General features: G+C 37.9%; 1 protein-coding gene across 1 annotated transcript in view; it reads left to right on the top strand.

The window, feature by feature from the left end:
- The window catches only part of ADCY8 (adenylate cyclase 8), a 121865-nt gene that overhangs the window by 57571 nt on the left and 47457 nt on the right, over nt 1-16837 (top strand). The window contains exons 5-6 of the mRNA XM_034068583.1: nt 6689-6816; nt 15701-15859. Of these exons, the coding sequence (XP_033924474.1) occupies nt 6689-6816; nt 15701-15859 (287 nt within the window). The remainder of the gene's footprint in view (nt 1-6688; nt 6817-15700; nt 15860-16837) is intronic.

Here is a 16837-nt window from a genome sequence, read left to right on the forward strand (position 1 = left end):
TCTCTTTATGTCATTAGCCTGGTATGAGCCGGAGAGTTATTTATGTGACATTGATCACAGGTTCTTTTCCTTATTAAAAAACAGATGATTTAATTCTTTTTTTTTTCTAATGGAAGTGATCTGTTCCTGTAACCTTGGTTAAATTCTCTCTTGGGAGGTTGCAGACAACCTCCCAGAAATTCCTCCAGCAGTGTATTACTTGTGACTTGCATTTCCAGGGATGCAAACCAGCCTAGCTAGCAAACTCCACAAGAATGTATCACCCTATAGCTGCTTTACTGTTCCAGGCCACATTTAACCTCTGAGCTGGCAGTGATTATTTCTTTTGTGAAATCACCTTCAAGCACATAATCCATAGGACTCTGGAGACTCTCTAAAAAACACTTTCTGTTCAAACATATATATCAGTAAATAAACTTGTGGATTTCTTCATGCATATTTGTTTGGGGAACTGTATTAAAAAGCAGAATTAACTTGACTATGAGAGACCTCACAGCAGCCTTCCAGTATCTGAAGGGGTCCTACAGGGATGCTCGGGAGGAACTATTCATTAGGGACAGTAGTGGTAGGACAAGGGGTAACGGGTTAAAACTTAAACAGGGGAAGTTTAGATTGGATATAAGGAAGAAGTTCTTTACTGTTAGGGTGGTGAGGCACTGGAATGGGTTGCCCAGGGAGGCTGTGAATGCTCCATCCCTGGCAGTGTTCAAGGCCAGGCTGGACAGAGCCTTGGGTGACATGGTTTAGTGTGAGGTGTCCCTGCCCATGGCAGGGGGGTTGGAACTGAATGATCTTAAGGTTCTTTCCAACCTTAACTATTCTATGATTCTATGATTCTATGGACATTGCATACATTTATGGTAATAGGAGGGAAAGAATGCTTTTTTTGCAATGCTTTATTCTAGGGTTTTTTCCCTCCTCACCAGTGTCAATAATTAATACTAGTGAACAATCAACATTTGCAATGTTCTTGTTACAGTATTTCAGATGCTAAAGAACCCAACAAAACACCAAAAGACCTGAATTTTCAAACAAAATCCCACTTTTAGAAGTTATATTCTACAGGCATTTTCTGAGAAACTCAGATGAAAACCACAGATTAAATAAAACTTCTGGTTTGAAATTTCTTGGTGATTTGGGAACAGTTACAAAAATCCAAACTTAAAAAAATACCACCCACTTTGTTGACTAAATTGGGATTTGAATGAAATTTCACAAGTATATTCTTGAAAATGGTCACCCCACCCTTTATGTGTCTGCAGTCCTAGAAATTCCTAAGGGGCAGAATGTCCATGCAGAATTACTCCTGTTCTTAGAAGGAATAATCATAGAATCATAGAATGGTTAGGGTTAGAAAGGACCTTAAGATCATCCAGTTCCAACCCTCCTGCCATGGGCAGGGACACCTCACACTAAACCATATCACCCAATAATAATACAATAATACACCTTGAATCTTTTATCAGGTATTTCTGTGCCTAAAACCACAGCATAATGTACTAATTACCACTAGCTGATGAGGATGGTTTCTTATCAGACACAACAGCCCCAGCTGGTATTCTACCACACTATGGCAAGGGACAGAAGTGTTGATAGAACATATTAGAAAACTTACACAGGATCGTGCCTCAGTTCCTTCTGCCCATATTTTCTGTCAGCTTGGAGAAGTCCAAACCACATCACTATAGGCTATTCTAAAAACAATAAAGCATTCCTTGCATGACTTGTTAAGCTATGTAAAAAGAATTTAATGCAGGACTATATTTAAGTACACCCTGATCCAGGCAGAGGAGAAAAGATTGACATATTTTCCCTGTATGTGTACAAAAACTGGAAAGACTCCTTGCAACTATGACCTAAACCGGATCCTCCTTTCTGGCTGCATCACGACTTGAGAACTTCCCTCCATCTGGCTCTATCCTGGTCCCAGCTCTGTTTTCCAAAATGACAGAGCGGCAATAGGAAGAATTTGGATGGATCTCCTTTGCCAGCCCACCCCAGAACTGCCTGCTAATTAAGAGTATTGGCCTATACCCATTCCTGCTGAGAAAGGCCTTTTACCTAGGTTTTGTATCTTGGTTAGCTATACCTTGGCAAATGCTTCAGGAGCTGAGCTATTGTACACAAAGGCCAAATCCCTGCCTCCTCCCACTCTGGCCACCTTTTAAAGGGTATTTACATGTATGATCTCTTTGTTCTGCACAGTTCAGTCTCTGTAATTCCTCATCCACAATGTTCTAAATGGTTAGTTTGAAATTATAAAAATTGTGACTGTGGGCTTTCTGTGGGCTGTTTGAAAGCTTATGGGATTCCCTTCAAAAGTAAGTGGAAGTGATTAATTCACCAGCGGGAGAACTGGAAAAGCAGGTAACTTACAGAACACAATCACCCTTCACTTTTTTCTCTCATCAGAAATTTAGCCCAAGAAAACAAGAAATATTAATGAGGTTTCTGACTGTGTCTTTCAATAACTTGGTGTTTCAGTAACTCATTTCTTCAGCCCCACCTTATGCCAATTTGCTTTGCTTCCCTTCCAGTCACTAAGGGTGTCTTTAATAAGCTTAGAAATAAATCATTCACACATATGAGGTAATTATTTATGAAAAGTCTGCATATTTTCTTTTGCTTTGGGTTAAAGTGATTTGGAAAAAGATTACTTATCAATTGCCACTGCATTAATCTAGAATTATTATTATTGATAATTGAGTGTTTGAGTCTGCTCAATATCCCTTAGCAAAATTTCTACTATTTTCAATTGATCTTAGCAGAGTCAAGCACTTAATCTTTCACTTGTAGCAAACAAGAAGCTGCAAATAAGGGAGGAAAAAGTCCGTATTTGTGACATGTTGGGAAATTAATTGATAACTTCAGTAAATACCACTAATGAGCAAGTATGGGGAGGGCTGTGAGGCTGATAGATACTGATGTGAATTCTGCTTAATATTCGTTGTCATTTACATGCCCAAGGACAACTTGTGGAAATTACTTATGGGAAAGAGGAATAGAATAAAATAGAATATCATAATAATTTCACAACAGGGTAAAGATTAAAATAGCAGTGTACTATCTGCTGCATCAAAGTTCTTGTATGGCCATTTTTTTATTTAAATAGCTTACTCATTTTACAGTTTCTTTATTCATGTTTATGTCTTCCACTAATTTGCATTTAATATAAACTTGCAACTCTTAGATACCATTGCAGTGAGGTGGGCTTAGGTAATGGGCTTCTGCTCTAGAGTGTGAAGAAAACCTTGAATTCTATTACTATCATTTCATACCACTGAAAAACAGATAAGTCCTTGCAAAACAGTCTCCCATTTATAACTACTGCATGGCTACCACATTAGGCATGAATCTAACCTTAATGACTAATACAATAAGCCTGACAAAGCATTTAGTCTAAACTGCAAATGTGATTAAACTACAGAGTTATCAGAGGGAATCTCACGAGACCAGGTGGTCTCCCTCTGCCAAAGGCAGATACCATTAACCCTCTGTCCTTCCTGGCAGTTGCTGAATTATCTTTTTCTAGCTGAAACATTTCCAGTGATAACAAATCCACAGTTTACTTTTGGAATAGGTGTGATGGGAATAATAAAGGAAGAATTAAAAGGGTAAGGGCTATATATTCAGACTGTAACACAGTTCAGATTCAATAGTCATAATTATTTGACTAACAGGAAAAATAAGGAAGACAAGATGTCATTTAAGTGTTCCTTGTGGCTTCTTGTGCCAACAGAGACACCCTGCCTGGCCCTTGATACACTTCAGAGAGACATAAGTATTATGCTATGTCTGGTAGTCCTGTGTGGGTTTCTCACATACCCAGAGGTCTTACCAATACAACAAAAGCTGACATGTAGACAACTGAATGGAAGCCCAGCCAACTGCTTTAGGTGTGAGCTGGAACAGTCCCTAGGCTTCACTGGCTGCATTGCCTGGCTTTCCTTTGGCTGCAATGGCAGCCTTGACTGCTGGCTGACAGATGGACACCTATGTCAGTTTGTCATGTCAGTTTGGATGTCTCAGTCTGTAGATGACTTCCTGAGCTTTGAAAATGAGTGTAGAGGTGACGTAGCATGACAAGAAAAAGCACACACTCATGTGCAGCTGAATGGATTTCCTTTGTCACACTCATGCTCTCATATTTGCATACATCAAAACCTCATTAGCAGGTCTTGTTATGTGTTATGCATTATATGTTATGCATTATGATTCTTCCTTCTTATTCGTATAAAACCCACATCTTTTCAAAGTGGCCTGCCTTGTTCTGATTTTCGCACGTGACATGCAGCCAGGTGACAGCACTGTCATCTGTCTTTAATGGAATCAACGCTTCAGCCAGTATAAATGAATCATTAAGAGCCAAACAGCTGAGGGTTTTTTTCTGATGCAGGCTATGTTCTCTAACCGTGCTGAATTAGATGCTCACTTAATAGGGGATTCCCATATCATCAGATAGGCAGATACTACAAGTGCAACACTGCATGATGAATGTTCCATGTAAAAATGTAATTATTATACAAAACTGTGATTCTTGCTTTCCTGGAGATTGACTGGTTGTCTCTTTTCTTTTTTCTTTATTATACTATGAGTTTATCAGTTGTAGTGTATTTGTAGTTGGTCTGAATGGAGATAAAGTGCTGTCTATTGCTTCACCTCTGTCAAAATGGTATGACCTTATGAGTGCTTTTACTTTTTGATGTAAAAGCAAATGTCAATTAGAATATGAATCAATCAAATGGTACTATTAGAAGAGCCAAGGAACTTTAGAATCTGTGTTTTAAAACATACTCATCTCTTTGTAATTTTGCCTAACCAAGGAACACAGAGAAAGGATTAAGGAAGCCCACTAACAGATTGACATTGATTTATGCCATTGAGTCCTTGCTACTTGTTGATTAAGATTTCACAGTTTCACTCAAAAGAAAAAGGTGGGAAATGTGTAAAAACCAAATCTTTAATTCCTTCAATCAAGGCAGAAATCTGCAAAGAAAATAATGTTTTGGTGGATTTTAGGATATACAATTTCAGTTGCAACTATATGAAAAATACCCAGTGTTCACTTGTGTGGTTCTGTAGAGTGGCTGAAGGAAAGCAGACAAGGAAAGATGAGAGTTACATATGAATTTTGATGTTTTAGAAGCTTGACTTCAGACTTGAATTTCCTTGTGAATCTTGGGTAGATAGGCATTGCAACCTGAGAGCTAGCAATGGTGTTAGCTGGAGACCTAGCCAAAGCTTCAAAAGCAGTTAGCTCCTACTGTTGGTTTAAAGAGATTTCAGGGTGAATCAAGCTTATTTTGTCCCTGTGCCCACAGCAAATTTTACCTTTACTGGCACACTTAAGGTTTCATCTGGCTTCTACAAAAGGTTTGCTTACAAGTGTGCAGGTTCCCTGTGCCACTCTGGGATCTGGAAAGTCTTGTCTGTGGTTGACTATAAAGCTTCGTTCATCCTAGGCAAAATCTTGAATAATGACCCAGAGTCCTATTCGTTTGCCAAGTATTCAATTCCTGAGGTACAGCCAGTGCTCCTGTATCCTCCATAAAGTTGTCTCTTCCCCAGTGGTTTTAGTGCATTCCCGCTCTTTTGATTAGTGCAGGCTCCACCATATGTTGCCATAGAGAAAGACAACAGAAATACTGAAATAAAAACCATAGGCTAAATTTTGCTAACATCTAATGAGCCGGTTTTACTAATCATTATCCTACTCCCCAGCAATGACTGGTCTTCATCTTAACATTCTGTCATTGGAGCCTTTAGTGATTGGGTGCTAATGTATACTTACTATTTCCGTGATTCTCCATCATAAAAACACTTCCCTGACTCAATCAGTAATGTGTCTGTCCCTAGACAATTGTAGCTCTGCCCTCAAATTTTTATGGTCTCCTGTTCATTGATTGTTTCCTGTAAGTGCCAAGCCAGAAGAATACTTTGAACAAGTTTATAGCTAGTCTTGGTCCTACTTGTTTCATTTGTCTAGGAGCTGCAAAACTTTAGCAACTGAGGTATTTCTTCTCATTAGAAAAGGATCCTCTAAAATAATAATTCAATCATACTGTTATATGTTGTTTCAGTATATAATAAGAAAGTTGTTAATATGTATTTAAAAACTGAAATTCAGTATTTGCCTTTAGGGTAAATGATGTCTTTAGCTGGATTCCAAATAAACACCATTTCTCTACAAGTCTAATGCAAGCCATCTTCTCTGACATCCTTGACATACAGATACAGATCTGCTCCTATAACTTTTGGGAATGCCTGAGCTTGACAGTAGAAACTTTAGGTGGGAAGGGAATATCTGTAGAAGGAAAGAGGTTTTTCCTTTATTTCCAGTATAAAAAGGGGGCAGAAAGGATACCTTGGAGGAATATAGTCTAAAATGGGTTATTCATTATCTGAGCAGGTGTTTCTGAATCCTTGGCCTAGCTTCCAGCCGAACATCGAGGAAACCTTTCTTGCCATTAGCAAGGACACCTTTGATTAGCATAATGCAAAAAACAGTATATTTTTTTTTTTTTTACTGCAAATGTAAAAGGACTTTAAAGTGAAATAAATCAGAATTGTGCTCACCACAGGCAGGAAATATCAAGCAATACATTTTTCTTTTTATTTTTATTTTTTAGTACTTTAAAAAGCAAACACCTGAAAATCTCTTCTTTCTCTTTGATACATTTACATGTAGGAGCATCATTGCCTCAGGATAAAGATCCTGGGGGACTGCTACTACTGTGTATCAGGGCTCCCAGAACCTCGCCAGGACCATGCACACTGCTGTGTTGAGATGGGGCTCAGCATGATCAAAACAATCAGGTAATGGTTTTTTTCCCTTCTTATTGCTTCCCCCAGTGTCCTGAACTTCTTATCTGAAAATGCTATTGCTATACAAACAATTCCTATGGTGGTGCAGAGACCTCAGAATTATAATTGTGAAAATGGCAGGACTTTTTTGATCCACGTACTGCATGGGAACAGGTACCAAATGTAATTTATTAACATGTGCTGCTTCAGAGCATGTATCACAAGAGCTGTGTGTGCATCGTGAGTGATGGGTTTCACACTTCTTAATAGTTCTCACTTCATACTGTTGTCATTTTTTAAGAGGAGCCTAAGGAGGAGGAGACTGAATTGCTTCCTATATTCTCTTTAATAAAAGCAACAACATAAACGCTAAATAGACAGCTCTGGCAATACTTTATCTTGGAAACTAGCTCATAGAGAAACTCATAAGCACTGAGATTTGACAGATGGGGAAATTTTATGTCTTGAATTAGGTTGGTGCTTAAATTTACAAGTACTGGAAGTATTTTAATTCATTACTGTAGTTACACTGAAGTTATATACACAAATTCAAAGCCTCCTTGTAAATCAGACAGGAAATTTCAGAAAATATCACTACTTATAAAGTCTAAATCTTAGCTATATTTTAGCTCAAGTACTTAGCATACCTTATGAATTGGACTTGAAAATAAAAACAAAACAAAAGAAAACAAAATGAAACAGGATTTATGCTACAATATCCCACCTAGAATTAGAATTTAGGCACCTAAGCCATGGAGAGCAATCCAGGTACTTTTTTAAACCCCTGATTATTACTGGTTTAAGTTCATTACGCAATTCATGTAGAAAGAAGTTTTAAATTAGGCAGATCAGATTTTCTCTTGAAAATCCTCTGAGATTCCTGTTCCTCCACTGACAACAGGCAGTTGGTAACATTTCATGGACCTGTACCAACACTTCTGGTGAGGCTGTATCCAAAAATCTATAATCTCAGGGTACCATTACTGAATGTTCATTGTAATCTTGTTAATGACTGCATGGTCAGTAGGAATTGAACAAGAATGTCAAATCTCTTCACTACACAAAATGTAAAATAAGTCAGCATAGACAGATTAACTCACAAGGCACTTCTGAGTGTTTTCATACAGCTCATATCCACACGACTTAAGTGTCAATTTGTTGTTGAGACTCTACAACTAGATCTTACACACCAAGAATCTAGATCTCAGTCTCGCTGTTCCACTTCTTTGCAGATGTAGGGAACTGATCGGAACTCAACAAAAAAATCCAAGATTGTTATTTTCTCTGTAATGATTTTTGGCATCACCATATCTTGTTACAAATTTTATACAAGAAAAGTTATTATTGTTATTACACTTTTTATTACTTATTACAAGTGGTACTATGCTTTTTATTTACTTCTTCTTCTTATACTTTGATTCCTTAACCAGTGAGTACAATTGAAATGCAAATTCCAGGCATGGAAGTTCCACGAAATCTTATATTTACTGTAAAACAAGAAAGCTTTGCCTTATTGCATTTGTACATGAGCAAGAATGCTAACTCTGTCTTGCAAAACCCAACCTCCTACAAACTTTCTTTATCTGCAGTTGGAAATAAAATTAAAATAAAAAGAACAAGCCTTTCACAAGGGGCTCATTCATTCGGCTGGTTCTCATATCTTTCACATGCAGTGTAACTGCACTCAATTTTATTGTGTTAATGCCTGTCTGTTCTGACAGCTGATAGAAAGGAGATACTAGTGGAATGTTTAGTCATCAGATGATAATGTTTCATTTTAATTATTGTCACCCAGGCTAAATGGATGTCAGAGATAACCCTACCTTCTCAAATGCACTTGTTTATAAAATCTCTGTGACTGGGAAAAGAAGAGGTAAGGGAGACTATGTGAGGTCCAGCTCCTCAAGGTAACATGGTATAGTGATGGAGATCCCATAACGATCCACGGAACAGTGGAAATTAAAACAAACCTTTGTATTGGCACATTTCTTTGGTAAATCAAGGAGTTCTGAGTGGTTTCATCTCTTGGATTATTTCCCAATGAAAATACTAGCTGAAAAGGTAATTATTTTGACAGACAAAGTAGTCCCAGCATACAATGTAAGATAAACTCCATAAATTAGATAGCAGTTTGTCTTCATTAAAAGTCTCTAATTAACTATTAATATTAACATCAAGTCATGAGTGAGAGGTAAAAAAAAAAAGAAAACTAAACAAAAAACCCTAATCCAAAACTTAGGAGAAAAGAATAAAATAAATAAATTTTTAAAAGCTAAGCAACCAAAAAAGAAACCCAAAACACTACAATTATTTCAGGTAATCTCACTGACTGACCTCACAGGTTTCCCGCCTTTAACATAAACTTCTGCTTTTAAATTCATCTGTTGAATATTAAAAAAAAATTAAAGATTAAGTGATCCATTCTTGTTAAAGAAGTTACTTAGGCAGTGAAACAGTCAGGAATTGCTTTCATATTCTATGAATATTCCATCCATTTCTGGGCCCCTCAGTTCGAGAAGGACAGGGAATTGCTTGAAAGGGTCCAGCGCAGAGCCACAAAGATGATGAAGGGAGTGGAACACCTCCCTTATGAGGAGAGGCTGAGGGAGCTGGGTCTCTTTAGCTTGGAGGAGACTGAGAGGTGACCTCATCAGTGTTTACAAATATGTAAAGGGTGGGTGTCAGGATGATGGAGCTAGGCTTTTTTCAGTGATATCCAGTGATAGGACAAGGGGCAATGGGTGTAAACTGGAGCATAGGAGGTTCCACGTTAACATCAGGAAGAACTTCTTTACTTTATGAGTGACAGAGCACTGGAACAGGTTGCCCAGGGAGGTTGTGGAGTCTCTTACGTTGGAGATATTCAAGGCTTGCCTGGACAAGTTCCTGTGTGATGTACTCTAGGTTACCCTGCTCTTGCAGGGGGGTTGGACTAGATGATCTTTTGAGGTCCCTTCCAACCCTTGGGATTCTGTGATTTTGTGCTTCATAAGTCATTATTTAATTATATAATAATATAACTGAGCTAGTTCTGGATTCCTTGCACAGATTATTTCTTCTGCAATGTACAAGGTTCAGACCATGATGGAATGATCTCTGATTCACAGAAGAAAGAGTAACGTTTCACAAACCCAGAACTATTGCTTGCCTTCATTTAAGCAACCAGGTCTCATAGAAGTTGTCCCTGCTCTCATTATTTATGCAAATGGCAGGGGGGTTGGGACTAGATGATCGTTAAGGTCACTTTCAACTCAAACCATTCTACCATTCTATTATTCATTTGTGCATGGAGGTAGAAAGGGGTGTTGCAAGAATTCACAAGTTCAGCCAATGCTTTTCAGACAGGCAGCACAGTGAATAGGTTTTACACTGGAACTTGATCACGTTGTCACCTCGACCTGTGTGTTTCAGCCACTGACTGTGAATGAACAGACTGCATCAGGACAGTATATCTGTCCTTGGTTTTGCTGCTGAGTGGCTAAATGTATTGAACTGGGTAGAGATTAATAGGTCTGTGTACCTCTGAGACCTCTTTTCTTTGAATGTACCATCAAATACAATCAAAACTATACTGGCAAGATGTCATAGGAGGCATATAGCTTTTTATAATATAGTTTTCAAATGAAAAAGCAGACTTCTGATAATACTATTTGTAGTCCCTTGTGCTATATTAGTTTCCTGCCTTTCAGAGAAGACAGACATAAGAAACAGGAATACAACAGTGGTTTAATTCTGTCCATGTTTCTATAGTGCCTGAACTCAGAGCAAGTCAGTTATACTAATGATAAGTCTGATGATATGAAACTTCTCCAGGTAATAGTTTCTACTGACATTGGAATACAGCTTAATTCCAAGGTAAACTCACCCTGGAGTTATTTAAACTGGTGTCTTGGGATAATATCTACCTTAAATTGTAAATTCAGTGCTGTGTAAAGTCCTTTTACAAAGTGTTACATCCTGTGAGTCATATCACCTGAGCTGTATTCTTTGAAATCTTCAGTAGAGCGTCCTCTTTCCTAGTTTTTTTTTAAATAATGGATGTAATCCTTCGCAAGCATGACACAGTTCCCAAAGTCACACCAAAAGGAACATTTACTGCTCTCTCATGTCAGAACTGAAAAGCATTTGAGTTCAATTCGGAAAATTCCACAATCTTGTTGAGTCTAACAAAAAAGTTCTCTATGTAACTGAACCTTAGGGTCATATAGAACAGTTCAGTTTGGAGGGAGACATCAGGAGATCCCTAGTCCAATCTTCTGCTTAGCAGGGTTAGCTAAGACCCTTATTTACTTGAACCCTGGAATACATAGACTTTCCTCTTACATCTGCCTCAGTGATAGTAGCTATGTCATGATGAGTAAATCAAAAAGCCCTAGGGAATGTTTAGCTGTCACCAAGGAAAATTGGCACAGACCGGCCAACTCCCTTCTTCTGTACTCTTTCTTGCTTCCGAAACTGGGCAGTTGCGTTCAAATTGCCAATGGGAAATAGTCTTTGTCACATGCAAACTGCTGAACCTGGGGACAGGTTGTGAGAGAGCTAGTTGATCAGGAAATAAAAACATTATGGGGCTGGTTTAAGTATCTTGAAGCACAGACAGAACCTTACACTGTTAAACTGGGCAGCACAGATGTAGCCAATGTGTCAGTGTCTGAACCTGCAAGGTATGAATTCCAGGGCATTCAGATTTTTGGCAGCTACAGAAAAGGTTGAAAACAGATTTCTGACTTTTGGCTCACCTTTAATATGCAAATAGGGAAACCTCTGATTAGCAGCACAAAAAATAAAATACCCATCAAAGAATGATGACCAAAAGGAAATGTCAAGATTCAATTAAAATCAATGAATTTTTAATCACTGACTTGACTGAAATGAGATGAATGGCATGAATATTATCAGTCACAATATCTTCATCCTGGATAACATACCAGACAGCTTCTGGGCTGCTTTATAGATCATCAGTAATGCAGCTTCATGTATGAGCCTTTTGCCTGTAGACCAGTGGAAGCAAATGCACTGTTTTTAATTAAAACTTCATTGATAATTAAATAAATTTAAGAGATGAACTAAAATAAGTGGAACACATGAGCTCATGCAAAATAAACACTTTCTTTTCAGTATGTTGTACATGCTATTATTTATGAGAAGCATTTTCTGAATAAAAGAGTATTACCTGTATTGATGAAGATGATCAAGGGTTTGTTGCTTCAACTTTTTAAATTGATTTTTTTGTATAACAGCATATAAAGACCTCCTAAAGTATGTGGTAGTCTGACTGTTAGGGAGCTGGATTTGACCATGATGAAGTTCCTTCCTATATGTAAATCCAAAATCTATTTCACCCTACATTACTCCAAACTTTAAAGAAAAATAATACTTCCATGATTTTTTACGTACCAATTGATCACATCACTTTTAAACTACAACCATTTACTCTTTATTTAATTTAAAACCTTACAATAGAAACTTAGTGAAAACTAATATCTCCACAAACAGGTTCTCAACAGCTTTGTTCTCAGTCTTACATTGCAAATAATAAAGCAATGAGAGCAAGACTAGTACACTGTTGTGTTTTGATTCATGCTCTGGGCAGGAAGACCTGTTTAAATATATCTCAGACTGCCTGTGGCTCTATTCAATGAGGTCCTCTCATGCAATTAGTTTCCTACCTATCAACATAAGAGCACATTGCTGTGAAGGGCAAGTAAGAGAAGGATGTGAAGATAGGACCCTGCAGGTGCACCAGCAACACAGCACAGAAAAAGAGAACAGCCTTCAGTCAAACGATGCAGGCAGGTAGCCAAATCCACACTGACTGCAGATGAAGAGCTGAGGTCAAATATCACCTGAGCAGCACACAGGAAGAAGTTGCTGGGAGGCTGTTAAAGACAACAGATCAGGCAAGGGTATTAGGACCTTGAGTCGAATCTGCAGTGTCATGCTGGAAGCAGTGTGAACAGCACACCTGTCTGTGGTTTTGGACCAATACAGAAATCCTATGTGGCTGATTGAGGATGCCAAAGCCTTTTCAGGCTATCATCACATTTTTATGACAGAGAAAAAGTTAAAATCCAGCAATCTTTGGTGAACACTCTTAATCACTGACACGCTTGGAGCACTGAATGCTTCTCTGGGAAGCCTGTTTCAGTGTTTGAACACCTTCTCAATAAAGAAATGCTTCCAAATGCCAACTCTGAACCCCCCAATGAACCTCTGAACTCTCCAGCCAACCCTCTCACTGTTTATACTTGTGCCCATTGTTACTTCATCATGGACTTGTTAAGTTCAAAGCCAACGATGATTGCTTAATGCTAGTATTAGTCCATTATTAAATACTAGTCTTTATTAGCAATTATTAACTAAATATCATAGTGCTTAAAAATCTAGATTGGTATAATGAGTGTGTGTGTATACAAATGGAAAGAAATAATACATAAATATATTCTATGTGTGCATTTTTCAGTAAAAAGCTTTTTGTCCAATTATTCCTCTGTATCCAATTAGCTTTTATTTCAAGATAAAGAAATCAGACATAAAATGAGAAATAATTATCTTAGTCTGAACAAAGCATAAAAGCAGATTAGGGAAATGATCCTGTGGGGAGTTGTGTGATAATTCCTCTGACAGTTACTATAGAATTGTAGAATCAACCAAGTTGGAAAAGACCTTTCAGATCATCAAGTCCAAGTGTTTTCCCAGGACTGTCAAGACCACCACTAGACTACATGACTATGGGTTTCATCTACATGGTTTTTAACACTCCCATGGACAGTGACTCTACCATTGCACTGGGCAGCATATTCCAGTGCCTGATCACCCTTTCAGTGAAGAACTTTTCCCCAATATCTAATCTAAACCTCCTATGGTGCAACTTGAGGCCATTTCCTCTTGTCCTGTCACTCGTTACTTGGGAGAAGAGACTGATCCCTACCTCACAACCTCCTTTTAGGCAGTTGGAGAGAGCAATAAAGTTCCCCCTGAGCCTTCTCTTCTCCAGGCTAAGCAACACCAGGTCCCTCAGTCGTTTCTCATAAGACTTGTGCTCCAGGCCCTTCACCATCTTCATTGCCCTTTTCAGGACCCACTCCAGCACCTCAATGTGTTTCTTGTAGTAAGGGGCCCAGAACTGAGTGTTAGTTATTTTTGTAGCATATGTATAAAATCTTCAAAACATATTACAAATTACAGTGTTCTCACTTCTCTCAGCTGTTCTCACAGCATTTAAGGCACTAATTCAGTGTGGAAGAGTTGTTTCCACATCCCATCTTCCAGAGACAGGTGGTTGGTTGATGTTGTTATTCCAAGCCCTGTTGCTTGCAAAACCATACAGAAATTTGTAAATGAAAACTATAACCAGTTTATAATAGCAGATAGTTTAGCAGATAAATCCCTTCTCAAAGCTTTGTTGTTATTTTATTATTAACTTTTTTAAATCACTTCTGTTTAGATGTCTGAAATACATTGGCTTATTGATATGATGAACAGATCCTGTTGTAGGCTAACAACTGCATTGGGACTTATCATGTGCATGTTTTCTCCAAGGTTTCAAATATGCAGGAAAGGGTTATAAAGTTGAATTTCTTATTTTCATTTCCTCACATTTTTATAGTATTTGTTTCTCTCCATTTTAAAACTATCATGTTGTTTTTTTCTCATGAACTGAGTGATGTCCCATTGCAACAATGAAAGGCCAAGTATTCAGTAAGCAATTTACCCTTTTCTCCTCTAGAATCTGTCAAGGTCATGACTGAAGCACCCAAGGCACATAGTTAGCCCCAGAATTGTGCAATAGAACTGGCTATTCTTTATTCTGTTGTGTTATCTTGCTGTGCTCCTATTGACTTCAGTGACTGTACAACTGGAACTCTTTACAGAGAAACAGCAGCCTTATTGTAGACTAATAGTAGCAACGCACATTTCCCGTCTTGAGCATGCTATTCAAATATTAATGAACACTAGCTTTATTGTATTGCTAGTAAAAATAATTGTTGTCACACAGGCAAAACTGGATAAGTGCTCTGTCATCTCAGTGGACACAGCTCAATTATTTTAGTTGTGAGCTTCCCACAGTGATGTGCTGGGCTATGTCAATACTGATGTGGAAGAAGTAGTCCTTGGTCTAAGGTACTGCTGAAGTGCCTACGGCTGTGAAAGTGCCTGTGGCTCATATCAGTAGAGGAAGGTATCATTTTAACACGGTAAAATTGCCTTTATAATCAATAGACATATTAATTGAAAACAGTGCTGTGACAGCGTCCTTTTTCTGAGAGTGTTAACAAATATGCCCACATGTGTTTACTTTTGAGAGGTGAAATAGTCTTTGACATCACACAGAAAAGAAGAAACTGATTATAGAGTGGCAACATTATCGCAACAGAGCAAACAGTGCTCTGGCCAAATCTGCAGAATACAATTCACATTTGGACAAAGAGTAATGCTGGAAAATTTCAGTCAAGAAAGAAACATTTTTGAAATATTGAAAATTATTCCAAAAAGTACAAAAAAAATATAAGCAGGTTTGATGGTAATAGTTTCTGTAATTTTTTTTAATGTTTTTGTGTAATTTCAAGCTAAAGGACTCAATGAGTTCAACTAAATCCTTTCACCCAGACATCCTTTCCTTTCCCTGTCACTCCCTTTCTGATAGGAAGAATATGTGTACCACTGAACCATGTATGGAGCTATGCACTTAATGATAATCTGGTTTTAGAGTCATTTTATCAGAACCTGTACTTTGTTATCTAGAAATCTATAACTTCATTTTACAGACTAAGTTGTTCTTAATAACAAATTGACACTGTATTTTTCATCGTACCATTTTCTAAAAGATACGGAAAAAAAATGACACCTACTTTCATAAGTCTGGTCTTTTTTTCTTTCTTGTTTTGTTTCACAGATATGTTAGGTCAAGAACCAAGCATGACATTGACATGAGAATAGGTATACATTCAGGATCGGTTCTGTGTGGAGTGCTTGGCCTGCGGAAGTGGCAGTTTGATGTCTGGTCATGGGATGTGGATATCGCAAACAAACTCGAGTCAGGTGGAATTCCTGGGTAAGGCAACGTGTATTTCCAACAGTCAGAAAACACTGCCAACACAGTATCGTGATGACAAAACCTTGTCAAATGATTAACTGTCTTATATTACCAACTATAACTCAGAGCCCAAACTTCTTAGTTAGATGTTGACTATTCCTGAGTTTTCCCAGGCTCCATTCTTTCATCCTGTGCACGAAAATGCTGTTGTGAAGCACTAGTTTGTAATCTATTTCATAAGCATAAAGTGTAGGTAGAATGTGTTCATAGATTGCTACACTAATGACAAGATGTTATGGACATCTCTGGCACTCTAGGAAGTCTTTTTAATAATTTTATGCTTTGGTAGATGTTTTGAGACATTTATGTCAACCTGTCTGTATGAGAAAATACATGTTTTTCCTTTGAGCTGCCTAGTCTTTCTTTGTCTGAAGTGGCTGATTCATCAGGAAGATAGAAAGTTATTGCTGACTGACATGACCCAGATCTCATAGTAGTTTGGAATCTGTAAATCCTAAATTTAAAGCAGCAGTGGTGGTTGCAGGAATCCTCTGCTCACTTCCAGTTCCCCTATCCATTGATGAAAGATGCAGCAAAATTCAATTTTTGGCCATGGAACATAAGAGCAATAGCAGCGAACACCATTATGCAGAAAAAAATCTTAAGTGATGCTGTCATCTTGAGTAAGGGAGGTTTGAAGTCATCAAATCTGAGTCATGTGCTGTACTTCCTACACAAACATCAGGATCTGTCATAGCTGTCATTTCCAGAAAGTTAGAAAGATATCTGCTTTGTATTGTATTTCAAAATGCATTACCCTTCCACTCTTCCCTATAGTAGATCTTTATATCAACACATATTCTTAGAATCAGCAAAAAATGAAACATTTCATGCTCTGAAAACTTCTATACTCTCTATATGTCACCAGTGTAGAAAAATACAGAAGGAAAATTCTTTCCCTGATCCTTTATCCCCCATCTTAGCCCCAGATGAACA

The sequence above is a fragment of the Melopsittacus undulatus genome, chromosome 1 (genome assembly GCF_012275295.1).
Source record: "Melopsittacus undulatus isolate bMelUnd1 chromosome 1, bMelUnd1.mat.Z, whole genome shotgun sequence".
Lineage (NCBI taxonomy): Eukaryota > Metazoa > Chordata > Aves > Psittaciformes > Psittaculidae > Melopsittacus > Melopsittacus undulatus.